Source organism: Phyllostomus discolor, chromosome 12, assembly GCF_004126475.2.
Source record: "Phyllostomus discolor isolate MPI-MPIP mPhyDis1 chromosome 12, mPhyDis1.pri.v3, whole genome shotgun sequence".
Lineage (NCBI taxonomy): Eukaryota > Metazoa > Chordata > Mammalia > Chiroptera > Phyllostomidae > Phyllostomus > Phyllostomus discolor.
Window position 1 is genome coordinate 1,526,034 of NC_040914.2, and position 27,988 is coordinate 1,554,021.

Consider the following 27,988-nt stretch of genomic DNA (forward strand, 5'->3'; position numbering starts at 1 on the left):
AAAAGTGGACACTCTCCATTCCCTCATCAAATTTATAGTCTAGTGGTTTCAACAAGTAAAGAAAGAAGTGAACGGTCACATTTAAATTGAAAAACTCTCTAAGCAAAGTAAGTTAAATGCACCAGTCTCCATCATGGTTGATCAAACAGTTTAGAGTATGGACTCACAGAATTGCAATACTTTCATATTTTGAATAGACTAGTTTCTAATTATTAAATTTTCTTCTTTGTCTTAATCTTTTATTTTAGAGAGAGGCGAAGGGAGAAAGAAAGGAAGAGAAACATTGATGTGGATGAGAAACATCAATCGGCTGCCATCCATACACACACTGACTGGGGACCAAACCCTGCAACCCAGGCATGTGCCTTGACCTGGAATCAAACTGGTGACCTTTGGGTTTGCAGGCTGATGCCCAAGCAAATGAGCCACCTCTGGCCAGGCTAGTTTCTAATTATTATAAAGTAAAACATTCTCAAGCAAATACCTAGCCTCAGAAATGCAAGGCAAATATGGGACAATAATAGCTAACATTTATTGAGCATTAACCTGGAGATGGCACTATTCAAATACCTATCATTGTATTGACTTATTTAATAATAACCCTGTGCTTTGGTCACTCCACATCATCTTCATCTTACAGACGAGGAACAGAGGCCCAGAGGGGTTTTCTATCCAACAAAGAGCAGTGCCAGGACTTTAACCCAAGCAACCAGGCAACGGCACTCATGTTTTTATATGTCAATCAGTACTACTGGGCATTAGTATAACTGATCATTTTTAGACTAGGTCTTTTGCAAGCCAGGTGGACTCTGCACCACCAAACAAGGAAAATAAATAAATAATACCGATAACCTAAAATACACAATCATAACAGTATGATTATGTTACTAATAAGAGTATTTGCAAGGTACCAGGTGTTGTTCTAAGTGCTTAAGATATGTGAGCTCACTCAATCCTCACAAATACTCTATAAGGGAATATTTATACTATTATCCTCATTTTACAGATGAGGAAATTGAGGTACAGAAAAGTTCATAACAGGAAGAATAGTTTAAGATTTACACCCAGGCAGCCTAGGTGCAGAGGTTGTGCTCTTATCCACCTTGCTATACTGCTTCTCTGAAATTGCCATCGTTATTCCCCTACATTATAGAAAGTTTAGAGTCTGACAAGACACTCAGAAACATACAACATAAAAGGCTATGAAGTATAGGGAGCTGGATGGGAGATTAAGGTGGATGTTTGTTTTAGGCTGGAGTTCAAGGCCTCTATGGTAGAGACGATCAGGATAAGACGAGGGATGAGGAGCCAGCCAGGTAGACTGAGGCAAACAGCACAAAGGACTCACCAAAGGCAAAGGCTAGGAAGTGGGAAAGAGCTTGGGCAGCTCAGGAGACAGCAGGACAGTGAGACTCAACCTTTTTTAAAAAATATTTTTTTAATCCTCACTTAACCTTTTTCAGAAAGAGGGTGAGGGAGCTATGGCAAAGAGGTGGACAGGGGCCACTTGCCCAGGGCCTCCCAGTCAGGAGTGGGTGTGATATAATCAAAATGCAGAAGGAATCCACAAGCAGCTACCATGTATCCATCTTTTGTCGGACTCTGTGTCAAGCAGGTCATACTCACAATTTCATTTCATCTCACTGCAACTCCATGGCATGGTTATTATCTCTATTTTATAAAAAACATACTTTGGGGCTCAGGGAGTTGGAGAACAATTTTTAAAATAGCTGCTGTGGTAATGGAATTTCTTCCACTCGCTCTAAAATCATCTCCTTTGTCTCTGTTGTCTCAGGACTTTTCTAAGCCCTCCCCCTACGCAGCGCTGCTGAGATTTTACAATTACTCACACCCTCTCCATAATTTGGGTTGGCGATAAGGAATAAGAATTCCACCTTGGTAAGGGAGAAGGAAAGAGACGCAGGGGGGTGAAAGGAGAAGGCAGGAACTAAGAGAGAGTTGGGGCAGGTAAGGGTCCGGACCCTAAAGGTAAAGCCGGGGCGAGATCAACAAAAGCGGAAGGGCCCTGGGAGACGTCTAAAGACCTGAAGGGGTACACAGGCAGGAAAGCAGAACCAGGGCGGAACCCAGGAATACCCCCAGGGATTGAGGGTGGGGCCAGGGTTTGAGAGGTGGGGCTAGGAATGACACGCAGTACCTGAGAGAGGAGGGAGACAGGAAAGTGGAAGGAGCCCTGGCTACAGGGCGGGGCTTAGGGGAGCTACCGGGCCAGAGCGCTAAAGCCAAAAGCTGATAGGCGGGACAAAAGATCTAAGGGAAGGACCTGGCCAGGAAAGGGTAGACAGCTCCTCACCCGGTTCTGCACTGCATCCTCAGGCGCTGCAGGGAAGTCGCGGCCGCCGACGGAGGCAGAGCGTGGGAGCGGGGGGCGGGAAGGCTGGTCCCTCCGCGCTGGAATTCCCGCCATGATAGCTGGCAGCTTCTCGACTGCGTCGTTCCGCACACAGCCTCCAGGCCCCAAGGCCGCCATGCTCTCACTGGCGCCAGGTGGCCGTTTCACACTTCAACCGCCTCCGCCGCCACGACGCTACCAAATAACGAACCGCCGCGGGAAAGCTGGCGCCACCACCCATTGGATGCGGTAGCTGCTGGTTGTGGCCAATCTCAGAGCTGCGGGACGGCGCTTTTGACCAATGAGGGTTAAGAGGTGGAGCGGAGTGCTTGGCCGGGTGGAACTACCAGCTAGGTTCAAGAAATGGTGGCGCTTTATATCCAATCTGCGTTTCATCAATCACTGAAACATACTGGTTTTAACTTTTACGTGGCCAAGACCAAAGTCGCCTCACTCTCGCTTCCTGCTGCCACCCCAGAGCAACTAGCAACTCAGTGGCAGTCTCCCGGAGTACCCTAGGGTGGAGCCGAAAACAGACCAACGGGTTGACACAGGCTCTGAAACTCGGTGACTCCATCTCTGCCGGACCCTGTGATAAGGTTGAGGTGACTGACAGCAGACATACTGCATTTCCCCTGTGACCAGGGCGTAGCTGTGGTTAACCCAGCTGGGCAAAACAGAACGCAGGCGCTCTCCTCCCTACCGAGGCACGTGAGGAGGCGTTCCAGTCCCTCACAGAAGGCTGGAGGCGCGCGGGCGGGGCGGGCGGGGTGGGCTTTGGCGGCTTCCGGAGACCACAAAACTCCGGCGCAGACAGGGAAACCTCTCTGGGGCTGGACAGCTACGACCAAAGTACTCCCGCGGCTCCAAACTGCTCCAGCACGGCCGGCCTACTGGGAACCGACAACCGCTCTGTGAGGTTCTACAAGTCATCACAATAATGGGATGGGACTTGCAGGGGACGGACCGAAAGTCAATGCCTTTCTCGGCACCTGGTCCAGTTTGCCGTCTCTAGAAATGGGATTAGCAGGGTGAAGAGACATTATTCTCTTTCTGACCCTGCTGGACACAAAGGAGCCTGACATATCTTGTTCTTGCCCCTGACAGCTCATGGATAAGCAAGGGGTCAAAACTGAAGAACTAAATACATAATCTGGGCATCATCCATAATCCTTTCTTTTCTTTAATACCATTGCCCCCAATCTTGTTTATTAACCCATCCTTTGACTCTGCCCCCCCAAACACATAACCATCCTGCAACCAATCACATCAGAAACTCTAACACATTGGCATTTTTTTTTTACAGATGCAAATAGAGAAATCCTAACTAAACTAGTAAGAAATTTTTAAAAAGTCCACATTCCCAGTCTGACCACTTCTGTCACAGTGTAGTCCAGCCAGCCATCAGCCATCTCTCTTTCTCTCTCTCTCTCTCAGAAACTATCCACCTGCTGTTCCATTTATTTATGCGTTCATTGGTCCACTCCTTCTATGTGCCCTGACATGGGCTCAAACCCACAACCTTGGTGCATCAGAATGACACTCCAGCCAACCAAGCTACCCAGCCAGGACCATGCCATCATCCCTCACCAAGACATGTGGTGTGGGTAGCTACTTGCTGCTCTCCCTGCTTCCACTCTTGGCCTCCTATACAGCAACAGTAACTTACTGTATGCCGGCCCTTTTCCAAGTGTTTCAACATATATAATGAGAACAACAAGTATACTAGCAGCCAGGTGAGTATAAAAACCAGGTTATGTCTGTGTTGTGTAAGTCCCACTAGTGGCTGCCAGGCTGTTCTCTCACAGACTAGTCTATTTCCACCTCAAGGTCCATCCTGAGTCCAGTATTTGCCGAAGTCCTTAGCTAAGAGTTGGGTGAGGAGCAGGTTGGTGAGGAAGCAGTTTCTAAAGGGGACTCAGGAGAGGGCATGGATGCTAAGTAGGAACAAGATGGAACATAACCAGGGAAGTGACTGCCAGGGTATAACTTAAAAGCCTGCCCAGCAGCCAAAGAAAAAACATTAGTTCTGTTTTAGGTGCCTTCAGGAACAAATGGCAGTCATCTCTAATGCAGTAGGGGTTCAGTTAGGAAATTCATCTGGTTGGCAGTGACAAAATCCTGAAATAATAATGGCTTAAACAAATCATGGGGTGTGTAGGGAGCATCATGGTTATGTTGCAGTAAGCAACTCAAAGCCTCAATGCCTTATTACAAGAAAGTTCATTTCTTGCTCACACTATGTTCTTTGCAGGGCGTTCATGGCCCTATTCTATCTCAATTGAGGACCTCAGGATGAAGGAATCACCCCCTGTATGGAATATTGCTGGTCTTCTGGGAGGGGGGAAAGAGATAGTGGGGAGCATCACCCTGCTAAATTGAATATTTAGAAGTGGCTCATGTCATTTCACTGCTTTAGCCAAAACAAATCTATGGCAAGCCTCAGGTGGAGGGAGTAGGAGATGTGTAATTTTCATGTAGTGAAGGGGCAGCAAATATTTTGAGCAATAATACAGTCTACTTCAGAGTTTTATTTTTCTCATATAAAACAAGTACAGAGGTTGGCTGACTAGCACTGGTGTGGAAGCTTCCACAACTGTCAGTGATGAAGGGCCTATCCTTCTGCTCTGTCATCCTTAGCAAATAGCTTCATCCAAGAGGGCTGCCAGTGCCCAGCCATCATGCCCTAACATTCCCAGCAGGAAGAAAAGGAAAGGAGGAAGACCACAAAGGACCCAGGTCTAAACTAAGTCAGCCCTCTTTACAAAGTCTTCTCAGAAACTTCTCCCAATGTTGGGTTGTCATTGGTTGCCCCCAATTGCAAAGGAGGCTGGGAACTGTAGTGTTTGTTTGTTTTTAAGATTTTATTCATTTATTTCCAGAGGAGAAGGGAAGGAGAAAAGAGAGGGAGAGAAACATCAGTGTGCGGTTGCCTCTCTCACACCCTCCACTCGGGACATGGCCTGCAACCCAGGCATGTGCCATGACTGGGAACTGAACCAGTAACCATTTGGTTTGCAGGCCTGCACTCAATCGACTGAGCCATACCAGCCAGGGCAGGAATGTAGTCTTTCAGCTGGGCATTTAACAGCCCTGAAGAAATTTTGAGTTAGTAAAGAAGAAAAGAAAAGCTAGCAGTGTATGTTACTCCATGCTCTAGATAAGACCAACAAGATGAAAGTATTCTACAAAAAAAAAGAAGGACACTGGCTGTTCATTTAAAGTACATTTTTTAGAGAGGGCTATTGCCCATCATAAAGGTTGCCATTCAGAGGAACAAAGAAAATGCGAACAAGACCAAATTAGAAGAGTTTTTTTTTTTAATTGTATTCAGTATCCCCTTTGCCCCTCAAGATGCTCTGATTCCACTTGAGAACCTTTTTGCATTTAGGTACCATCCCAGATATCTCACACAACACAAAAGTATTCATTGACCAGAACTTAGTTGTCATCACACAGCTGCAAAGGAATGCCAGAAACAGGGTTTTAGCGTGGCATATTATGGCCTCAAATAAAGTTAGAGTTTTGTTAGTAGGAAAGATGAGAGTAGATAATGGAGTTGTCTTTGCCCCAGAATAGGGGCTGGGAAGTGCTGCTACACTGAATTTCCTATGTGTGTCCAGAATGAGGCTGGTGAGAGCATTGGATCCCAGCCCAAGGCTGAAGGGACTGCAGAAGACAGAATTCCTGGCTGTGGGCCCTGAGGTTCTGGTTTTGGGGTGCCTCATCTCTTCTCTGAGTCAGCCCTCTGCCCTCTTTCACCAGCTGCCACCCTGCCCCGCTTCCCCTCTCTTTCTGCCTTTTGCCTGAAAAGTCTTGCTTTCATCCCCACCTCTGTCCATCCCATCCACCTCCTCCCCACCGGTGGCCTCTTAGTTTTTCATTTGTTCTTCCCAGTATTTCTTTATGCAAATACAAGCAAATCTGAATATATGTTCATATTTCCCCCCTTATTACTGTACTAGTTTCCTGTGACTGCTATAACAAACTTGTTGGCTTAGGACAACAGGAATTTTTGTCTCATGGTCCATATTGGTTTTACTGAGCCAAAATCAAAGTGTTGACAGTGCTGCGTTCCCTGGGAAGCTCTAAAGAAGAATCTGTTCCATTTCCTTCCAGTTCCTGTTGTCCATAGGCATTCCTTGGCTTGTGGCCACATTACTCCAATCTCTGCCTCCATGGCTGCATCACTTTCTCCTTTTTTAGTTGTGGTATTACATTTAAGGCCAATCTGGATGATCTGGGATAATTTTCCCATCTCAAGATCCTTAACTTCATCACATCTTTTGTCATGAAATGTAATTCACAGGTTCCAGGGACATAGACATCTTTTGGAGACCATTATTCAGCTTACCACAGTAACTAAAAGATGACATACTCTATTTGGAAACTTGCTTTAGTCACTATATGCCTGGCAATTGCATGTCAGTTCCTACAGTGCCTCCACGTTTGTTCTAGAGCTACATAGTACTCTTTTGTGGACATGTGGCTGAGTAATTTACCCTGTCCTCTAGATTATTGTTCCCCACTCTCTAACATTCCTTACTCTTCCTTTTTAAAAAAATCTTACTCGAGAATATATTTATTGACTTCAGAGAGAGGAAGGAATTGGAGAGGGGGAGAGATAGAGAGAAGAGAGAGAGAGAGAAACATCAATATGAGAACATTGATCATTCCATCCCATATGCACCCCACAACCTAGGCGTTGCACTGCCTGGGACAGAACCCACAAACTTTTGGTGTATGCAATGCTTCACCAGCTGAGCCACCTGGCTAGAGCTCCTTATCTTCCTTTTTACAGAGAGCAGGCCTCACAGGCCTCAGCAAGTAAAGGTATTCAGTGTTTGTTACGAGTTCACTTCTATTTGTGGGATTGATACTGGTTTCCATTTGCAACTTTGTGTAAAGTTAGTCAAAGATATCTTTGATTAATGTTTCAAGTTGATGAATTTTAAGAAAAATATTCAGTAAATAATGTCACAAATATGGAAGACATTGTGAAGGTGGGATGTGGATGACTGAGTGTAACAGTTATACTACGAACAAACTATCCCAAAATTTAGCAGCTTGATATAAATGTGTGATGTTTCACAGTTTCTGGCAGCAGCTACAGGACAAAGTGGCCAGAACATGATCATGTGGCCACCCCTGACTGCAATTGAAGCTGGAAAATAAGGTCTTTATAGTGTATAGCCTTGAGCCCAGGTCTAAACAGAGAGTGTATTACTTTACAGATGTTGGGGGAAAGTGGCACTAGGACACAGAAGTGTGAGGGGCACCTCTAGAGGGTGCCTTGTCAGACAATCCCCATTCTCCGACTGAAAAGCTTTTATTTAGTTCATTTAAAAACATTTTTTTATTTTAACTTTTAGTCATGGTAAAATATACACACCATAAAATCTTACTATCTTAACCATTTTTAAGTGTACAGTTCAGTAGTAATAAGTATATTAAAATTGTCATGCAACCAATCTTCTGAACTTTGTTATCTTGCAAACCAAAACTCTGTACCATTAAACAGCTCTCAGTTTCTCTGCTTCTCCCCCAGTCCCTGGCAACAACCATTTTTACTTCTGTTTCCATGATCTAACTATTCTATATACTTCATGTAAATGGAATCACACAGTATCTATGTTTGTGTGTGTAGCTGGCTAATTTCACTTACCATAATGCCTTCAAGGTTCATTCATATTATGTCAATTTTCTTTTTAAAGCTGAATGGTATTTAATTGTATGTATACACCACATTTTGCTAATCCACACATATGTTTGATGGATACTTGAGTTTCTTCTACATTTTGGCTATTGCATATAAAACTGTTATGAACATGAGTGTGCAAATATCTCTATGGGAACCTGGTTTTAATTCTTTTGGGCCTATATCAGGAAGTGGAATTGATGGATCCTATGGGAACTGTAGTTTAATTTAAGAACTGCCATACTATTTCATAAAGGCTGTTCCATTTTACATTCCCACAACAGTGCACAGGGCTCCACTTTCTGTACATCCTTACAAACGCTTGTTATTTTCTGTTTTAAAAAAAGATTTAATTAGGCCTGCCTGGTGTAGCTCAGTGGATTGAGCATGGGCTTCAAACCAAAGAGTCATGGTTAATTCCCAGTCAGGACACATGCCTGGGTTGCAGGCCAGGTTCCTGTTGGGGCACGTGAGAGGTAACCACACATTGATATTTCCCTCCTCTTTCTCCTTCCCTTAAAAAAAAAGATTTAATTAATTTACTTTTTAGAGAGAGGGGAAGGGAGAGAAGAGAGAGGGAGAGAAACATCTTTGGCTTCTCCATTTCAACATACTATTCTTAACCTCCCACTGTCTATTGTGTACCTATCATTTATGCTCTTATTCCCTGTACCTTTTCGCCCATTTCCCCCCTCCCCTTCCCTGCTGATAACCCACCATTTGGTCTCTATTTTGATGAATCTGTTCCTATTCTAATTGTTTGCTTATTTTGTTTTTGTTTTTGTTATTTTTAGGTTCAGTTGTTCATAGTTGTGAGTTTGTTGTCATTTTGCTGTTTGTATTTTTTGTCTTCTTTTTCTTAGATAACTCCCTTTAACATTTCATATAATAAGAGTTTGGCGATAACAACCTCTAATTTGACTTTATCTGGAAAGCACTTTATCTGCCCTTCCATTCAAAATGATAGCTTTGCTGCAGAGAGTAATCTGGGACATAGGTCCTTTCCTTTCATGACTTTGAATACTTCTTTCTAGTTCCTTCTTTCCTATAAGGTTTCTTTTGAGAAACCAGCTGACAGTCTTACTGGGCACTTCTTTGTAAGTAATTGTCTCTTTTTCTTTCGCTGCTTTTAAGATTCTCTCCTTATTTTTTAATCTTGGGTAATGTAATTATGATGTGCCTTGCTGTATGCTTCCTTGGTTCAAACTTTCCTGGATTCTCTGAGCTTCCTGAGCTTCCTGGAAGTCTATTTTCCTTGTCAGATTGGGGAAGTTCTCCTTCATTATGTTTCAAATAAATTTTCAGTTTCTTGCTCTTCCCTCTTCTCCTTCCAGCACCCCTATGATTTGGATGTTGGAATGTTAAAGTTGTCCTGAGGTTCCTAAGCCTCTCCTCATTTTTTTTTTTAATTCTTTTTTCTTCATACCGTTCTGGTTGAATGTTTATTTCTTCCTTCTGCTCCAAACCATTGATTTGAGTCCCGGTTTCCTTCCCATCACTGTAGGTTCCCTGTACATTTTCCTTTATTTTACTTTGCATGGCCTTCACTTTCCCCTTTATTTTGCGACTATGCTCAACCATTTCTGTGAGCATCCTGATTAGTAGTGTTTTGAACCCTGCATCTGATAGGTGGCTATCTCTTTGTCACTTAATTGCATTTTTTCTGGAGCTTTGATCTGTTCTTTCATTTGGGCCTTTTTTTTTGGGGGGGGGGGTCTTGGCATGCTTGTTACTTGGTAAGGGGTGGAACCTTAGGTATTCACCAGGGTGGGGCAACCCACCTCCCTGTGTGGTGGTACTCTGTGTGAGGGAGGGGTCTGAGAGGGAACAATGCAGTTTTCTTGGCTCTCAGCTGGCTTTCAGTCACTCCCCCGCCTCCGCTACCCACAAGCAAATTGGGCCTTCTGGTGCTGATTCCCAGGTGGGTGGTTTTATGTATGTTTTAGGACCCTGTAGGTCTCTCCAATGGACTCTGCTGTGAGGCTGGGAGTTTTCTCCTGCTGCTGCAACCCCACAGGTTTTTCAGTGAGAGGTTTTGAGGCTTTATTCTCTGCACTGGAGCCCTGGGTTTCATGGTCTGTCTTGCTCCTCAGTTGTTCCTCCCGGTTTATCTGTACGAAAATGTAGGACTACCCACTCCACCAGCCACCCACCTAGCCTGGTTCTCTGGCCACTGCCTTGCTACGAGTCCTCTCCACCCTGGCTTGCCCATCTCTGCCCCTCTTACCTGTCCTGAATGAATGTTTTCTTTAACTCTTTGGTTGTCGGACTTCCATACAGTTCGATTATCTGGCAGTCCTCACTATTTTTTGTTTTTAAATTTGTTGTTGTCCTTTGGTTGTGTGAACAGGCAAAGTGTATCTACCTATGCCTCCTTCTTGGCCAGAAGTTGTTTGTTTGTTTTTTTTAATAGTAACCATTCTAATGGTTATGAGGTTGTATCTGGCGGTTTTGATTGGCATTGTCCTAATAGTGATGTTGCACATCTTTTTATATGCTAGTTAGCCATTTGGCATATCGTTCTTTGGAGATGTGTTTATTCTAGTTCTTTGCCTATATTTAATCAGATTGTTTTGTTGTTGTTTAAAAACTGTTTAGCCCTGGCTGGCGTGGCTCAGTGGACTGAGTGCCAGCCTGTGAACCAAAGGGTCTTTGGTTTGATTCCCAGTCAGGACACATGCCTGGGTTGCAGGCCAGGTCCCCAGTTGTGGACATGTGAGAGGCAATCGATACATGTTTCCCTCACATGATGTTTCTCTACTTCTCTTTCTCTCTCCCTTCCCCCCTCTCTAAAAGTAAATATGTAAAATTATTAAAAAAATGTTTTTTTACAGAGTGATCTGTTGCATAGCAAGGTCCATATCCTGCATTTGGGTTGATGTTTCTCAAATCTCTTTTAATCTATAACCACCCCCACCCCATGAAGTGGGCAGGAAGACCTGGAAGGAGGCAAAAACTCAGCTCTAGAGGATGGAGGCTAGATGGGAGGGGTAGGGGAGGTGGAATAGGCAGGTTGATGCTGAGAGTTTAAAAGGTGGAGTGGAAAAATGCAATATATAGGTAGGAGGCAAAGAGATCCTGGCGGGGCTGGGTACAGGGCTTTGGAGCCCAAGGACCTCTGGGTGTGAGTGTTCACAAGGAGGGGTGGGGTTGGACCTGATATCATTGACTCCACCACCTGGCAGGTTCCCAGTAAAGGATGGCCTGGCTGCAGTGCATGGGTCATCAGCACCTGTGCAATGAGCACTTCACACCTTCCTGCTTCCAGTGGCACTGGGGTGTGTGCTACCCGCAGCCAGATTCTGTGCCCTCCATCTTCTCTGGGCACCATCTGCCAAGGTGAGCACAGGGTGGTCCCACTGCTGGAGGCTGACCACCCACCCCTTCCACACCTGCCTTCCCCCCTTGAGAAGTAACATGTGGAGTCTTGTCTTTAGGGAAGTACCTCCTGGAGCCTCACTCTTAGCCCTCCCTCATGAAGGAAATTCTTCCCTAACATTTGGACTTACCCGAGGTAAGTCTCCCTTAGAGTCTGAAGCCCCCAACCCACAGTCCCTTCCTGAAGAAAGCCCCTTTGGAGCCCCACCCAGATGTACCCCCTCATACCTTGTCTCCCAGAGGCAGTGGAGTTCCCAAAGCAACCAGAAGCCAACTGTGCCTCCATAGGAGGCCACATCCCTGTCTCCTGGCTCAGCCATCCTGGCTTATGTCCCTGAACACCTGGTGGTGCTGGGGCCAGCATCAGGAGTCTCTGAGGATGCAGCCACCCTGTTCCTGACACCTCCTTCACCCAAAGTGTTTTGCTGGCTCCAGGGTTTCACCCTGGAGTCCCCTCCTAATACCTGTGGGCTGAGCTGGGCTCAGCACTGGGGGCACTACTTTAGAAGGTGCAGAGGCTGCAGCAGTGCCAAGAACAACACCAGGCAACTGGCAGAGCTGCACAGGCAAAGCTTGCTGCAAAGGGTGAGTGGGACCTGCCTGGCCCACACAGCATGAGTTTTTGTTTAAGCTAGAGCCCAATATTTAAAAATCAGAACATTCTACCCATGTTTTCAAATTTTGGGCTTTTCTTGGGGGAAAAAAATCAATCTGGCAAAGTAGTGGCTGTTCCACTTATTAATGTTTAAGCCCTTACTCTCTGCCAGACACAGAGTTAATAACTTACAGAAAACTCACTATGATTTTTATACTTGTCCCCATTTTCCAGATGAAAAAACTGAGGCACAGAATGACACAGTAATTTGTCCAAAGTCAAACACCAATATCTTGCAGAGCCAAGATTCAAACCAGGTGTCTCCTGTTAGCTCCTGTTGGAGTGTCCCTGTCTGGCCCCTATAGAGCTTGAGTTTGTGACCTCTCTACTAGAGTCCCCCATACCCTATCTAAGACCCTTTCTTTTTTAAAAAAAGGTTTTATTCATTTATTTTTAGAGACAGGAAGGGAGGGAGAAAGAGAGGGAGAGAAACATCAATGTGTGGTTGCCTCTTACATGCCCCCAACTGGGGACCTGGCCCACAACCCAGGCATGTGCCTTGACTGGGAATCGAATTGGTGACCTTTCAGTTTGCAGGCCGGCACTCAGTCCACTGAGCCACATCAGCCAGGACTGTGTCTCTCATATTTATGTCCCTATCTCCCTGCCCCTACATTTCTCCTATCCCCCATATCTATCTTTCCATGACTGTGTCACCTCACATCTCTTTCTCTGCTTCCCCATACTTCTTTATTCCCCATGAATCTCTCCCTGGTTCTCACATCTGCTTCCCTGCTTCCCCATCTCTCTCTCTCTGCCTATATTACTCTCCTTTTCCTGAAACCCACCTCCTACCTGGGCCTCCCTGTTCCCCATAATTTCCTCACTCCCCTGTGTTCTCCATCTCTACCACTTCTTTTCTCTGGATCTAAGGAATCCCAGGCTTTCACCATCATCTGTGGAGAGCCTGACATACCTGTGGTCCTTGCCCAAGGTCCTGTACTTCCCACATTGCATGTCAAGCCTGAGCTCTTGGACACTCAGACCCCCCGTGCTAGGGACCAGGAAAGATGTTACTGGACAGATGACAGAAGACAGAGGAAGAGACTTGGTCCATCCCCACTACCCATCCTTGGTTGGACATAACAGTGCCTCTCTCAAAGGCCCAGCTCCCACCCTCCTAGGGTCCCATTAAACCTTAGGGCCAAGTTGGGCCCAAGACTCCCATCAGCCCTGACTCTCTTGGGTACCATGTACCTGCTGCCTTCAGCTCAAATCTTTGCAGTCAGTAAAACAACTTCAAAACAGAACAAGGTTTGTTTTGTTTGGAGACAATTGTACCTGCTTCTGAAGAGCCTCTCAAATCCCTTGCCAAGACTGGTGCTGAGCTGGAACACAGCAGACAAAGTCCTGCCTTCATGGTACTTACATTCTGCTTGAGTAGAAAATGAACTAGTAACATAATAAACAACATAATTTTAGATTATGATAAGTGCATTAAGAATGTATGGAAATGTAATGGAACAGGGGCAGGGAGTGGTGTTGGAGAAGAAAATCTCTAAAGAGACAACGTTTGAGTAGAGACCTGGATGATGAGAAGCCCTGGAAGGTATGTGGGCTGGATGTTCCAGGAAGAAGAGCCCCTGCAAATTTCCAGCATCTAAGGTTATTAGCTGAAGGGACAGTGTTGCTATGGTGAAAACTAAAGGAAGGAGGGAAGTAAGTGTGTGGGTGTGGTGAGGTGTGTGTACAATTTTATTGCAGAGAAGGTTTTACTAAAAGGGCATCAGTAAGTAAAATCTTAAAAGAGGGGAAAGAGGGAACCAAATATCTGGGGGAAGAGCGTTCAGGCAGAAGGAAAAACCAATGTAAAAGTCCTACCTGGGGAGGAGAAGGCCAGTGTGGTTTGAGTGGAGTGAATAAGGGGGAGAGTGAGAAGAGATGAGATTGGAGAGATGACAGAGGAAAATTCACATAGGGCCTGTGGGCTGTGGTTGAGAACATTGGCTTGTACCTGGAGTGAGGTCAGCAAGTGGGTGCCTCTGAGAGGAAGGCCCTGATGTGATGATACATGCTGGGTCCATCTGGTTGCATGCAGGGTGCAAGCTGTAGGGCGAAGAGAGGAGCAGGATGACAGGGAGAAGTGCTTCCATGTTCCAGGTGAGGGAAGACGAAGGATGGACCCAGATGAGGGATGGGGGTAGGGGGTAAGGGATATAATTCTGTAAATATTTTGGAGATGGAACTATTGGCCCCGCCCATTAAAAGGATGAGGGGTAGAAGACAAAGTTTCCCAGCCCTGTTCAGGCTGGAACTATTGTGGTTAGTGCAGGCCACAGCCAGGCAGGTATCGCAGCCAGGCTAGGATAATGTATCCAGGAAGGCTGGGCCCTTGGCTGACTCTAGGAGGCTTTCCTGGTGAAAATAAGGGTTCTGAGTCCTCTAGACTCTGCTACAGCCATGTGGCATGGTGATTAAAAGCCCAGACTGCCTGGTTTCAAGTCTCTGCTCCACCATCTACTTGCTGTGTGCCATTGGGCAAGTGGCTTAACCTTTCTGGGCCTAGTAAGTGCTGTGTGAGTACTATGTGATGAGAATGACAACAATGGTGATAGCAATCATATCTCTAAGACATCCCTTATATAGGACGAGCATGGAGAAGGAGTCAGGTCTGAGATCTCACCGATAGAAAATACCCATTGTCACCAACAATGAGACCCTCTGACCGAATTGGCCTGGTTTGCAGGCTTACAGGAAGGCTCCATCATGGGGGTGGGGAGTCAGAAAGCACTGTGCCGGCTTTTCCAGTCCTGTCTTTTTATTTACCCATATCTGCACTTCACCTCTCCTTCTGTCTCCGTGTATCACATCCTTTTTCCTGGCAACCTCTTCCTCACCCCCGCCCTCCGTGTCCGTCCCCTTCCTCGCAGATCTTCCAGCCTGTTCATAAATACAAGCAGCCTCCCACTATCTCCTCCCCCGCGCCAAGTGGGAATAAAACGGCGCATGCGCCTTCAGTGCCCCTCCCTCTCCCTCCCCATCCCGCCCCTCTCCCCCATCGGTGTCGGTGCCTTGTCCCCTTCTCTCTGTCTCCTCCTCACCCATCACTTCCCCCAAAACTAACACCCCATCTCTCCACTACCCCCACTCTCAGCTTTGGTCTCTAGCCTGGTCTGCCCAAGGTAAGATGAATAGAGGGGAGGCCTGCGGAGAAGGGGAGGGTCGAAGCGTAATGCATCCGGAGATAAACAAACCTGGGGATGGGGCGGCCTAGAGTGAGGGCCCTGATGCTAGAGGAGAATGAAGAAGGGGGGGTGGGGAGAGGTGGCTAGGCCCACATACCAGAGTCCTCTAATAGATAACGGATGACCTTATGTTTGCCCCAAATCCAAAGCTGGGGCCCTGGGAGCTTCTGTGGGCTCGGACTCCAGAGCCTGTGGGGTGCCCTCTTTAGCTGACCTTTGCTTCCACAATTTTCCTGAAGGCTGCCCCTCCAAGGGCCACTGAGGACCATGACTAAGACTGATCCTGCCCCGATGGCCCCGCCACTCCGGGACGAGGAGGAAGAAGAGGATGAGGAGGATGAGCCGGTTCCCGAGGCCTCCAGCCCCACCCAGGAGCGCCGGCAGAAGCCTGTTGTGCACCCCTCTGCACCTGCCCCCCTCCCCAAGGACTACGGTAGCCACCTTCCCACCCTGGAATCCAGCCTGGAGCTTTTAGATGGCTAGGGAAGTTGGGCTGAGCTCTGCTGGTGGTGATTGTGGGGGGATTCTGGGGTATTTGAAGGTGGGTCCAAGGAGTCTCAGCTGCTGAGTCCTTCCTTGCATTCCAGCCCCCACCCTCTTCCTTCCTTCCTTCCTTCCTTCCTTCCTTCCTTCCTTCCTTCCTTCCTTCTTCCTTCCTTCCTTCCTTGGAGAATGGTTTCAAATTAGCCTAATTTTTGGCTCATGATACATCATTCAGTCATTTAGTCATTCAGCAGACATTTGTTGAAAGCCTACTATATAGACCTGGCTCTGTGCTAGGAGCTGGTGGCACAGTATGGAACAAGACAGACCCAGCCTTTGCCCTGAGAGAATTCACAGGTCTCAGTAATGACCACACAAATAAGTATAATAATATAAATATATAATTTCAAGACAGGACAAGAATTGTGCTTGTGAAGAATGGGATACTATAAGAGCTTGTTAAGGCATGTTTTCTCTGAGGAAGTAACATTTGACCGAGACCTAAGGATGAGTTGGGAGTTAATTAGGGAAGGATCAGGGAAAGGGGTCCCGGGAGAGATAACTGCAGAAGGCTCCAAGGAAGGCGAGGAAGGCGGTTGTGGAGCTGAGAGGGTGGCATCTTGGAGAAACTGAAAGTGTCTAATCATCAAGCTGCTACTACTCTGTGAGTAGCCTTATGTTGGGTGATAGAGATTTAATGGTGAGCAATCCAGGGATGAGCCCTTCCCTCAGGAGAAGAAAGACTGAATAACAAACGATCAATAAATCAGATAACTTCAGGTTGCAGTAAGTGCTATGAGAGAAAGAAAAGATAGAAATAAAAATAGAGAATGGCCAGAAGTTAGCAACTTGAGACAGAGAGGTCAGGGTGGATCTTACAGATGAGGTAGCATTTAGGCTGAGACCCAGAGCATGAGGAGGAATCAGCCATAGGACAACTGCAGAAAGAAAGTTCCAGGCAGAGAGCAGCAAGTACAGAGCCCTAGGTTTGGAACAGGTTTGAGCTTGGAACAAAATGAAGCTCATGGAGCTGCAGTTAGGGAGCGATCAGAGTTGAAGTGAGAAGCTGGCAATGGCTAGATCTGAAAGGGGCTTAAAAGACCACAGTGAGGACTTTGGATATACTCTAAGCATGATTGGGGGAGAGTATTTGAGGGATTGTTTAAAAGCAGAGGAGTTGTAGGTCTGATTTATATGTTTAAAAGCTCCCTCTGGCTACAAGGTAGGGAGGGTAGGGCTCATCTGGAATTGGATATAAGAAGGGGCTTTTAGAAGACATTGGCTGTGAGGGTCAGAGCTAAGGAAATGTCACCCACTAGAGGGGGATCAGAGAGGCAACTAGTTAACCTCAGTCTGGTAGAAAAATAAGAAAGTAACCTGAGTGTCGGGGCAGGGAATCCATCCTGGAAACCAGAAAATCTCCTTTGGAAATAGGGCTGGATATGGCCAGAGCCTTTGACCTGGTGGGAAGTGAGGTCTAGGCTGTCCCTCACCCCACCCTTCCCCAGGAATACTCCTTGTAAGACTAGCAGGATTGGCCACAGGAGGTGAAGGAAACTGGCCACCAGGAAAGACAGAGGGCTAAGGCAGACTTTAAGAGGAACTCATATATTTGTTTATTAAATTTGTACATTAATTGAGCAGAGATTAACTGAACACCTACTCCATGCCAGGTTTTGTGCTGGGCCTTGGGGGTAAGGGAGGGACTAAGGCAGAATGGGAGTGTTGCACTTACATTCTAATGAGGGAGACTAGTCTGGGGATGGGGGTGGGCTGACTGGAGGAAGGCAAAGGGAGAAAAATTGGGACAACTATAATAGAGTAACAGTAAAATAAAATATTGTATATGTATACACACATATATATAAAAGAAAGAAGAACAAAGGGAAGAGAAATAGAAGGAAAGAGGAAGGGAGAAAAGGAGGGAGGGAGGTGTAAACAAGTTAAGTAGTGATATATGCTGTGAATAAAGAAATAAACAAAGGTAGAAGATGGAGAAGGCAGAAGTGCTGATTTCAATAGAGTGATCAGGGAGACTTCTCTGAAGAGGTGACATTTGAGCACAGACCTGGAAAGTCTTGCGAAGAAATGAGGGAAGATTGTCCCAGGCAAGAAAAACAGCAAGTACAGAGCCCCTGAGACAGGAATTTGTCTAGTGTGTTGAAAGGACAGAAAGAAGCCAGTGTGGCTGGAAGGGAATGGGTGAGGCAGTGAGGGTACAGAACAGATGGGGAGGCCAATTTGTGCAGGACCTGTAGGTAGTGGGAAGGACTGTGGTCTATACTCTGAATGTGACTGGAACCAGGGCAGTGTTTTGAGCCAAGGAGTGCTGTTTTGTGACAGGGATTTTAAAAGACTAATTCCTGTAGACACCTATGCGGCACTTCCCTGGGCTCCATATCATCTGGTCATTCATTACTCATTCACTCATCATGCTCTGAGTTCCTGCATAGACCAGATTCAAAGCTGGGTGCTGACGTTACTACAGAGAACAACACTCATCAGAGTCTAACTGGGGGAGACACAAGTCCCTATGGGCACCCCTGGCTGGCCACAGGTTAGATCCTAACCATGCATACATTTTATGTGGACTACACAGCATTTGAAAAATTGGGGAGGTTTTTCTTTAAAACCTGGATTTCTGTTTTTATTTTTCCTGTGGAGATTTGACCAAACTATCCCCATACTCTGTCAGGGCAACAGTGCACTAGCAGCCTCCTCGGGCATGCAGACTCAAGAGTGCTACCACTCCTTGCCACAGTTTTCTTTTATTTTATTATTGAAGATTTTATTTATTTATTTATTTTTAGGGAGAGGGGAAGGGGAAAGAGAGGGAGAGAAACATTGATGCGCTAGACATACATCAATTGGTTGCCTCTCACATGCCCCCAACTTAGGACCTGGTCCACAACCCAGACTTATGCCTTGACTGGGAATCAAACTGGCAACCTCTTGGTTTGCAGGCCAGCACTCAATCCACTGAGTCACACCAGCCAGGGCGACGCTTTTTTTTTTTTTTTTTAAGATTTTATTTATTTATTTTTTGAGAGGGAAGGGAGGGAGAAAGAGAAAGAGAGAAAAACATCAATGTGCAGTTGCTGGGGGCCATGGCCTGCAACCCAGGCATATGCCCTGACTGGGAATCAAACCTGTGATGCTTTGGTTCGAAGCCTGCACTCAATCCACTGAGCTACGCCAGCCAGGGCTAGGGCAACATTCTTGATTCAAAGGAGGGCGTTTGCTGCTCTGTGGGAATTGCCCAGTCTTCCAATTTTTAAGACATACTGAGTGTCCAGATTTTTATGTGAAACCTCCTGACTTTGAAGGCCACATGGAATATGCCTGTGGCCTATGTGCCACTAGTTTGAGACCCTACCTTAGAGAGGGTCTAAAAGACAGACCTAGAGTCTCCCCTGCCTCAGGATGGAAGGAGGTCAGCTCGCCTGGGGTGACTTTAGACCTCTTGCCACCTCAGCCTTCACCTTCTTCGACCCCAATGACCCAGCGTGCCAGGAGATTCTGTTTGACCCTCAGACCACCATCCCAGAGCTGTTTGCCATTGTGCGCCAGTGGGTGCCCCAAGTACAGCACAAGATTGACGTCATTGGCAACGAGGTAAGAACACTGGGGAGGCCAGGGAGGGAAAGGATGGAGTCCCTCGCATGTTTGAGTAACCTTCCCTGGCCCTCTGGTACTCCCAGATTCTGCGTCGAGGCTGCCATGTGAATGATCGTGATGGGCTGACTGACATGACACTGCTCCATTATGCCTGCAAGGCTGGGGCCCATGGAGTTGGTGAGAGTCCAAATCTCGAAACCATGTGCCCCAGAATCTAGGCCCCCAGACCCAACACCTTCTAAACCACCCAGAACCCTGGTCCTCAGATCCCCTCTGAACCCACAGCCTAAGATCCCAAAGTGTAGTCCCTGAGACCCAGGGCCTTCCCCATGCCCTGGGCCCTTGCTCTAGAGGAGGTCACACACACTGACCTAGGCTATGATGCAGGGGACCCCACTGCGGCAGTACGCCTCTCACAGCAGCTGCTGGCGCTGGGTGCAGACGTGACCCTGCGCAGCCGCTGGACCAATATGAATGCTCTGCACTATGCGGCCTATTTTGATGTGCCCGACCTTGTGCGTGTGCTGCTGAAGGGTGCACGGCCACGAGGTGAGGGGGGAAGCCCAGGCTGGGGTGAGGGGACTGGGACTCAGTGAGGGAGGAGGCCTGGAAACAAAAGGAGGATGCCCCAGGTTGTGGGTGTGGGATGTGGCGTGAAGAAGGGATACCAAATGATGGAGTCTTGGCTGGGTAGGGAGGGGGACCAAATTGAGGAGAAAGTAGGAGGCTGGTCATTGGAATTGGAGATGGGACTCAGTGGTCCTCTACCCTTGGGCAGGGCTGGACCTCATTGGAAGAGGCGGGGTTATGTGGGAGGCACTGGGGCCTGTGAGTTAAGAAACAGTTAAGGGATGGATTTCTGGAGGTTGGAAGGTAGGGGGATGCCTGGAGTGTTAAGGACGCTCACCATGATCTCTCTTGTCGCCCACCTCCCAGTGGTGAACTCCACGTGCAGTGACTTCAACCATGGCTCAGCCCTGCACATCGCTGCCTCCAACCTATGCCTGGGCGCAGCCAAATGTTTGCTGGAGCACGGTGCCAATCCAGCACTGCGGGTACTGCCACCCTGGCCCAGCACTGTTATCTTCCTTCTCCTTCCTCCCCCATTCCTTTCTAGGCCAGCAGGCATCTGCAGAGGATGAGGGGTGCCCTGACCACCTGTGTCTCTGGAAGCTCTCAAAACATTACAGAGATCATCTGTACATTCAACAAATGAAATAATAGCTGACATTTACTTAGTGTCCATGGTATATCAGGTGAACTGTGTTATGAGTGCTATTTTACAATGAGAAAACTGAGGCAGAGTGAGTGAGTGAGTGATTTATCCAGGGTCACCCAGCAAGGAGTATCTTTTTTCAGTCCTGGCTGAATCTGTGGCTGTGTATAGACAGCATTTAGAGATCATGAAGCAAGTCGAATGAGACCCTTGGTGAATGAGAGGGTTGGGTCCTACATAAACCTTCAATATAATCTTCAACCCCAACCTGTCCATTTTTAGGTCCTATCTTTAGCACCAGCTTACTCTGCAGCATCCCAGGCACAGATATCTTAGGGTGATACCTGTACCCCTGAGGCTTTGCCTCACCTCCTTCCCATTAGCTCAGTTGGATCACGGACTCAGTACTATAGGAGCCTGTTTTCAGTGTTCATCCCTCACATGGCCCCATCCCTGGCTGTGGGTCTCTGGGGCCATGGCCTCCCTGAAGGTATGACCTACAACACTTTAACTGTAAACTTCATTTCCTATCAGCTTCACCCCTAGTCCTACCTCCAATCACTTGACATTCACAGACCGAGATCTGAACCTTAATGTCTCACCCCTTCTTAGTCCCATGTTGGCCACTGCTTCACCTAGACCTGGGGTCTCAGGGCATGGGTTCATTGGGGATACAGCCTGCACCACTGAGTCCTTGCTCCCGTCTTCTCATTGGCCCTCAGAACCGAAAGGGGCAGGTGCCAGCGGAGGTGGTCCCAGATCCCATGGACATGTCCCTGGACAAGGCAGAGGCGGCACTGGTGGCCAAGGAGCTACGAACACTGCTGGAGGAGGCTGTGCCACTCTCCTGCGCTCTCCCCAAGGTCACGCTACCCAACTATGACAACGTCCCAGGCAATCTCATGCTCAGCGCACTGGGCCTGCGCCTGGGAGACCGAGTGCTGCTGGATGGCCAGAAGGTCAGAGACTGGATTGGGTAGGGGAGGGCATGACTCAGCCATCATCCCTCAGAACTGAGTCCTTGGGCACCCTCCCATTGATCCACACAGTTTTTATTTCACCTGACAGTTTTTCTGTGAGTGCCTCTTTTGTGCTCCACTCTGGGCTGAGGTCTCAGTCCAAGGGGGAAAACAGATTTCCCTCAACTGACAGTGACAGTCCAGAGCAGTTGTGACTGTCATGGGGAAGCACAATCAGAGTAGTCATTGCAGCTCTGCTCCATCTGGGTCCCCTGGCCTTTGTGGTTTCCAGTCAGGCCTCACCTCTGCTCCCAGAACAGTCAGTACTTTGGGAAAAATGTACAGATCAGAACAATCAGGGGTGTGCCAGGAGATGTATCCACTTGAAGATGAGGAAGAGTGAGCCAGGAGAAGAGGGTCTCAGGTAGGACAAGCAGGTGAAAAGGGCCAGAGGGCAGAGAGAATCTTCATTCGTCTAGGCATTCCATCTTTGATTCATTTGCTCGTATCCCTTAGGCTCTATGCCTGACCCAGCCCATTTTTGGGGATAAAGGACTGTCAGCCTCAGGCCTGCTCTCATGGAGCTTCGTTTCTAATGAAGGAGAGACTGTCAATAAAGTAAACCTATAGTTAAGATCATTTCTGGTAACAACAAGGACTTTGAAAATCATTAAGTGTTTAGATTTAGTAAATTGTCCCTGGCTAAAGGTAGAGGTGGTTTTAACTGGATTCTCCAAGACTGCTTCTCTAAGGAGGTGATGTCTGAGCTGAGATGGGAAGGAACTCAACCTGCAAAAATATGGAGATGGTAACAGCTGGTACAGAGGCCCAGCTGTACAGGAGAGAAGAATAGGTGGAGAGGTCACACCAGACCTATGATCACACCAGACCTGTAGGCCACTGGAAGAAATCTGGATTTTATTTCTTGTACAGTGAGAAACCATAGAAGTCATTTTGTTTCCTAATTTTTTTTTGTATGCATGCAGCCCCATCTGGAAAGCTTTCTGTATGTGACCTAATCAAATTCATGTGACAATTCTAAAAGCAGGATGAGTTCACTCTCCCTGTTTTATAATCCAGAAGACTGTAAGAGGCTCAAAGAGGCGAAGCTCTTTGTCTGAGGACATGTAATAACTATCCCTACTCCTTAGAAAACTGGCACAGTACAGTGATTTTGAGCTCAGGCTCAGAGATTTGCTGAGATATATCTTAACCAACTCTGGGGCCTGAGGCCAGTGATTCTGCCTTTCTGAGCATCAGTTCCTTCATCTGTACAACACAGCTAATAACAGTACCTCCCTCAGAAGGTGGTATGAGGTTTAAATTAGTTAAAATGTGTAAAGCCCTTAGAACAGGGCTTGGCACATTCTAAGTGCTTTTTGTGTGCCAGGCACACAAAGATCTCCACACTAACCCTCCAAAGTAGCACTTGTAGTTAGCCCATCTTACAGACAGGGAACTGAGACTCAGAGAGGTGAAGGAGCTTCACACAATGGTAATAACCACATGCACTGCAGCTAAGCAACTTTATATAAAAAATGTTTCAACCAGTCAGCCTAGGAAGTGGATTATTATCCAAATTTTCCAGATGAAATTGGCCTGGGAAGTCCCTGGACCAAAGTTACAGGATAATAGTAGTCAACACTTCCTAACCCCTTACTCAATCCCTGGCCTGTTCTGGGGGCTTTCATTTTTCTTTTTTTTTTTTTTTTTTTAAGATTTTATTTATTTATTTTTAGAGAGGGAAGGGGGAGAGAGAGAGAGAGACAGAGACAGAGAGAGACATCAATGTGTGGTTGCTGGGGGTTATGGCCTGCAACCCAGGAATGTACCCTGGCTGGGAATCGAACCTGGGACACTTTGGTTCGCAGCCCACACTCAATCCAGAGCTACGCCAGCCAGGGCTGGCTTTCATTTTTCTATAACAGCCCTGTGGTGCAATAGAACATTTTGTGATGACGAAAGTGTTCTGTGTCTGCGCTGTCCAGTGGAGTAGCCACAAGCCATATGTGGCTGTTAAGTACTTGAAATGTGGCTGGTGTCATTGGGGAAATGAAATTTTAATTTAATTTTACTTGAATTGTCATGTTTTGGCTAGTGGTTATTTATTGCAATGGACAGGGCAGCTCTATAACAATTCTGTAAGGTGGGCACAGTTTCTATTCCTATTTTGTAGATGAAGACATCAAGACACAGTGAGGTGTTAAGTCATATAGCCAATAAATGGTGATGTCTGAGCTGAGATTTGAGCCTGGGGCTCCCTCATCTACCTCACCACTATGCCTGTGTGCCAGTGATCTATCATGGCCTCCCCAAACCATATCCTCCTTTGTTTCCTCAGACGGGCACACTGCGGTTCTGTGGGACCACGGAGTTTGCCAGTGGCCAGTGGGTGGGCGTGGAGCTGGACGAACCTGAGGGCAAGAATGATGGCAGTGTTGGTGGTGTCCGGTACTTCATCTGCCCTCCCAAGCAGGGTCAGTCCCACCAGGGGCCCAAAAGGCGTGGTGGATGAGGTCCACTTAGTAGTTCTGATGTTGCTGACTGGGTAATGAGGCTTGGGGGATGGTGGTGGGGTGGAGGGCATAGGGCAAAAACTTGGACAACTCCCAGCCCAGTCTCTATACCCCCAGGTCTCTTTGCCTCTGTGTCCAAGATCTCCAAGGCAGTGGATGCACCCCCTTCATCAGTCACCTCCACACCTCGTACTCCCCGGATGGATTTCTCCCGTGTCACTGGCAAAGGCCGCAGGGAACACAAAGGTCAGAGAGGGAGCTCTGGGGGTGAGCAGAGCCAGTCTTGGGGATAATCTGTGGGTAGGCCAGCTTCTGTGGCCTGGTTTCTCCCCAGGCCCAAACTCTAGTTTTAGAGGATGACCTTTAGTTCTGACTTCTTTAACTCAGTTTCTACTTTGACTTAGTACTAGCCCCACCCAGTTCTTGGAAGGACCTGTGAGTTCTCTGCCTTCTATAACTTTAGGCCCGAAAGTTTTTCTGCAGTTTTAGGGAAGAATCTTTCGGGTTCCTGGCTTTAGCAACTTGAATATCCGGTGTCCTCAGACCCAGCTCCCTCCTGTATTTTAAAAGGGCAATTTCTGGGTTCCTGACTTCTGTGACTCATTTTTCCTTTGGCCCAAATGACCTCAGCTTTGAGAAAGGATTTTGGGGTTCTTCCAGTTCTTAACTCAGCTGTGGTTTCCTTCCACACCCAAAGTCCTGCAGTTCTGGGAAAGGCTCTGGAGTTCCTCTAATTGGAGCTAGGACAGAATTCCTGCCTTGGGGCTTTCTGGTGGCATGGTCCCCCAGGGCAGGTGTTTGGGAGCCCTACCCCACCCCTGTATCTTCCACCCCCAGGCAAGAAGAAGCCCCCATCATCCCCATCTCTGGGCAGCCTGCAGCAGCGTGAGGGAGCCAAGGCTGAGGTTGGAGACCAAGTTCTTGTAGCAGGCCAAAAGCAAGGGGTTGTACGCTTCTATGGGAAGACAGACTTTGCCCCAGGTGAGAATGGGGATCTGGGCCTCAGGGGAGGCAGGCCTCGAGGAATCTGACACTCTTCTGCTTCAGGTTACTGGTATGGTATTGAGCTAGACCAGCCTACGGGCAAGCATGATGGCTCTGTCTTTGGTGTCCGGTACTTCACCTGCCCCCCAAGACATGGAGTCTTTGCACCAGCATCCCGAATTCAGAGGTGAGCCCAAACTCTGACCTTAACCTAAGGTACCACTCAGAACTCCCCTCTTGAACTAGTAGGACAGTGTGGATACCCGTGCCCACACCCAAGGTCTTTCTGCGTGGGCCCCTAGCCCCAATCTCCAGGTCAGACCCTGGCTTCTGTGGCTCTGACTCCTTCCACTCCTTGTGTCTCCCCAGGACTGCTGGATCCACTGACCCCACTGGGGACAATGTGGGAGCCAAAAAAGTGCATCAAGTGACAAGTGAGTTGGGTGCTAGAGTGTGGGGAGGAGAGTTTGGAGATAGGATAGGAGGGTCATGCTAGTGACAGAATCTCCAGGATTCAACTAGAAACACAGGGACCAAGAAAATGATGAAACAGTATCCCCAAGAGGATAAGTGCTATGGGATACGGGGATGTTAATGACAAGACTCTGGGTAGGCAGTGAGAACATAGGTAGGTATTGGAGGACACCAGAGGATATTATTGACAAAAGAGGTTCAGATGGGTATTGGGAATGTGGGGTCCAGGAGTCTGGGTGGGTATTAAGGACACAGGTGGGTCTGTCATTCCCTCACCTGAGACCTTGCCCTCCCCTTCAGTGATGCAGCCCAAACGCACCTTCACGACAGTCCGGACCCCAAAGGACATCGCATCAGAGAACTCAATCTCCAGGTGTGTAGCCAGGCAATTGGACACAGGGGTCTGGAGCTCTGGTTGGGGCTAGAAATAGAGGGCAGGAAAACTTGTAACTAGTCAGCTTACCCAAAAACAGTCTTTAGGACTGAGGCCCCGCACTGAATTCTAGAGATTTCAGCTTTTAAGGGGCAGGTAGAAGAGGCAAAATATCCTCCACAGGTGCCTAAGAAGGCATAGCCAAAGAGGTAGAGGCAGAATCCAGCAAGGTCAAATTCCAAATACTTCGGGGAGAGCTGTGGGAGACAGATCCAGGTGTTCCCACCCCTGCATTGGGTTGATGCATGGTTCTCCTTTCCAGATTGCTCTTCTGCTGCTGGTTTCCCTGGATGCTGAGGGCAGAGATGCAGTCTTAGAGGCCCTGGACACCTGGCAAAGAGACAACCCCTTATAGAATCTCCTGATGCAAGGAGCCCCCAAGTCACCCTGAAATAGATATTCCTAGTAACACATTCAGAATAGAGACCCCAATTAGCCAGCCCTTGATCACCGAGGCCCTATTATTAACAGATGCCCCCATGATAATCCCCCAAATACAGACCCCATGTTACCCAGAAAAAGATTCCCTGAGTGTAGCTCCTAACTAGTCCCTATCCTCAGCCCCTCATATCAGAGCCCCCAATAACAGATTTCCACGTCTTCCCAAATGGTGACCTTCTCCACATAATGCACCACAGCAGGACATTCCTGAGACACTTATCACAGGTCCCTCTCCAGTTAAAAAAGACCCCATCAAGTCCCCTTGAAATAAACACAGGTCACACCTTCAGAGCTACAGTTACAGACCTTTGTCATTATCCCGCATTAACATCAGTCCCCTTGAGATGTGATCCCCGCTGTTACCAGGAAACCCTTACACTGCAATCTGAGACCTCATCTCCATTAACAAAGACCCCTGCTCTTACCCTTCAAAAACCAGACCACTGTCACTCCCAATTTACAGAAACCAAAATAGTCCTGAAAGTGCTAATTACAGGACCCCTCCCCCAAAAGTATTCCTACTCTCTGCACCCTCAAGAAACCCCCAGTGCCTTGTGTGAAGCCCACTCAACATGGCCCACAGCCCCTGTGCTGGCCAGGTTTCCAGAAAATTCTCTATTTTTAAAGTGATAACTGCCCCCTTTGGGGGACCCTAAAATTTGGAGCCCCCATTCTGAGACGGGATCCTAAACCCTAGGATACACATCCCAAACTCCCCCGTGCCCTCGAGTCTTATAGCCTTGGGAAGATCCTAAGGCCCTAATTCCCAGGACCCCCAAACCATGAAATTTTCAAATCCCCAGGGAATCCCAAATTGTAAAATCCAATCCTAAACCCCCAAGAAACTCCAATTGTGGAGGTCCTTCTGCCTGGAATGGAGGAGACTGCAGTCAGGGCATGCATCCCAGGCTCCCGTAGCACCTTAAGTCCCATTCACAGGCACCAGGAGACCCCAAACAGGAATGCCCATTCCTGAAAAATGGACGACCTCAATGCCCTGAGTCATGGATCTCAAGACACCCAAATTCCATGAGCCCCACCTTTAATGGAACTCCAAATCCTAAAGCCACCGTGTCTTTATACATGAAGGACCCCAAGGCCTTGAGAGGACCCCACATCCTGGAGTCCCAATTTCAACCTACGTTCTGATCATAGGTCTAAAGCACCAAATCTGAGTCATTGGCCCCAAAGGACTTAACAGCACCCAGGCCTGACCAACAGCCAAGGGAGAACCTAGGGGCCTCATTACCAAGGACAGCTCACGACTGCCCCTTCACTGCATGTCTCAGAACTCAGCATGACCCCTGTCCCATTCAATAAAGACGTTTCTATGGTTTCCCTGTGTCTGGCCTGTGTGTGGAGAATGACAGCTCTGCTTCTGTACCGCTGCTGGGGGAGGATGAGAGAGGAAGCCCTATCTTCAATCTTGTTTCCCTGCAGCAGGGGAATAGGATCTTCTAATCCGCAGGAAGTCCTACCAGTCGTCTTCCCGCAGTCATCATGGCTACCCCTCTTCCAGGCCCACTTCGCAGTGTGGACGCGTTCGGTTCTGGAGCTCTGATTGGTCGGTGCCAGACGTAGACGGGTATCCGAAG

General features: G+C 47.7%; 3 protein-coding genes across 4 annotated transcripts in view; 2 read left to right on the top strand and 1 right to left on the bottom strand.

The window, feature by feature from the left end:
* WDR62 (WD repeat domain 62) overlaps positions 1 to 3,065 on the bottom strand; it is a 43,402-nt gene extending 40,337 nt beyond the window's left edge. The window contains 3 exon segments of the mRNA XM_028530209.2: positions 2,315 to 2,347; positions 2,349 to 2,395; positions 2,398 to 3,065. Coding sequence (XP_028386010.2) covers positions 2,315 to 2,347; positions 2,349 to 2,395; positions 2,398 to 2,491 — 174 coding nt within the window. The 5' untranslated portion in view covers positions 2,492 to 3,065.
* On the top strand, positions 2,490 to 13,313 carry THAP8 (THAP domain containing 8). The gene is given in 8 exon segments (XM_036012760.1): positions 2,490 to 2,602; positions 3,021 to 3,281; positions 11,250 to 11,390; positions 11,489 to 11,565; positions 11,746 to 11,843; positions 11,846 to 12,014; positions 12,643 to 12,666; positions 12,953 to 13,313. Coding segments are annotated over 8 exon segments (1,101 nt in total). The 3' UTR covers positions 13,171 to 13,313.
* A 1,724-nt stretch (positions 13,314 to 15,037) lies between these two features.
* On the top strand, positions 15,038 to 27,729 carry CLIP3 (CAP-Gly domain containing linker protein 3). Of its 2 annotated transcripts, none has more exons than XM_028529459.2 (14): positions 15,038 to 15,206; positions 15,509 to 15,702; positions 19,228 to 19,367; positions 19,454 to 19,547; positions 19,758 to 19,919; positions 20,307 to 20,425; positions 21,309 to 21,545; positions 23,887 to 24,022; positions 24,179 to 24,307; positions 24,899 to 25,042; positions 25,109 to 25,232; positions 25,415 to 25,479; positions 25,820 to 25,892; positions 26,215 to 27,729. In XM_028529459.2, exons 2-14 carry the CDS (start codon positions 15,537 to 15,539, stop codon positions 26,267 to 26,269), a joined length of 1,644 nt encoding a protein of 547 aa, XP_028385260.1. In that variant the 5' UTR covers positions 15,038 to 15,206; positions 15,509 to 15,536; the 3' UTR covers positions 26,270 to 27,729. The 2 variants fall into 2 exon arrangements, with proteins under 2 accessions (XP_028385260.1, XP_035868857.1); XM_036012964.1 differs by having other exon boundaries at positions 15,054 to 15,206; positions 15,498 to 15,702.
* The last annotated feature ends 259 nt before the right edge of the window (positions 27,730 to 27,988 follow it).

Excerpts from the sequence above, each read along its gene's own strand:
- CLIP3 (XM_028529459.2), top strand. The coding sequence starts at position 15,537 with ATGACTAAGACTGATCCTGCCCCGATGGCCCCGCCACTCCGGGACGAG. Across the intron at positions 24,308-24,898 it reads AGGCCGCAGGGAACACAAAG|GCAAGAAGAAGCCCCCATCA; the intron begins GTCAGAGAGGGA and ends TTCCACCCCCAG. Across the intron at positions 25,043-25,108 it reads GAAGACAGACTTTGCCCCAG|GTTACTGGTATGGTATTGAG; the intron begins GTGAGAATGGGG and ends CTTCTGCTTCAG.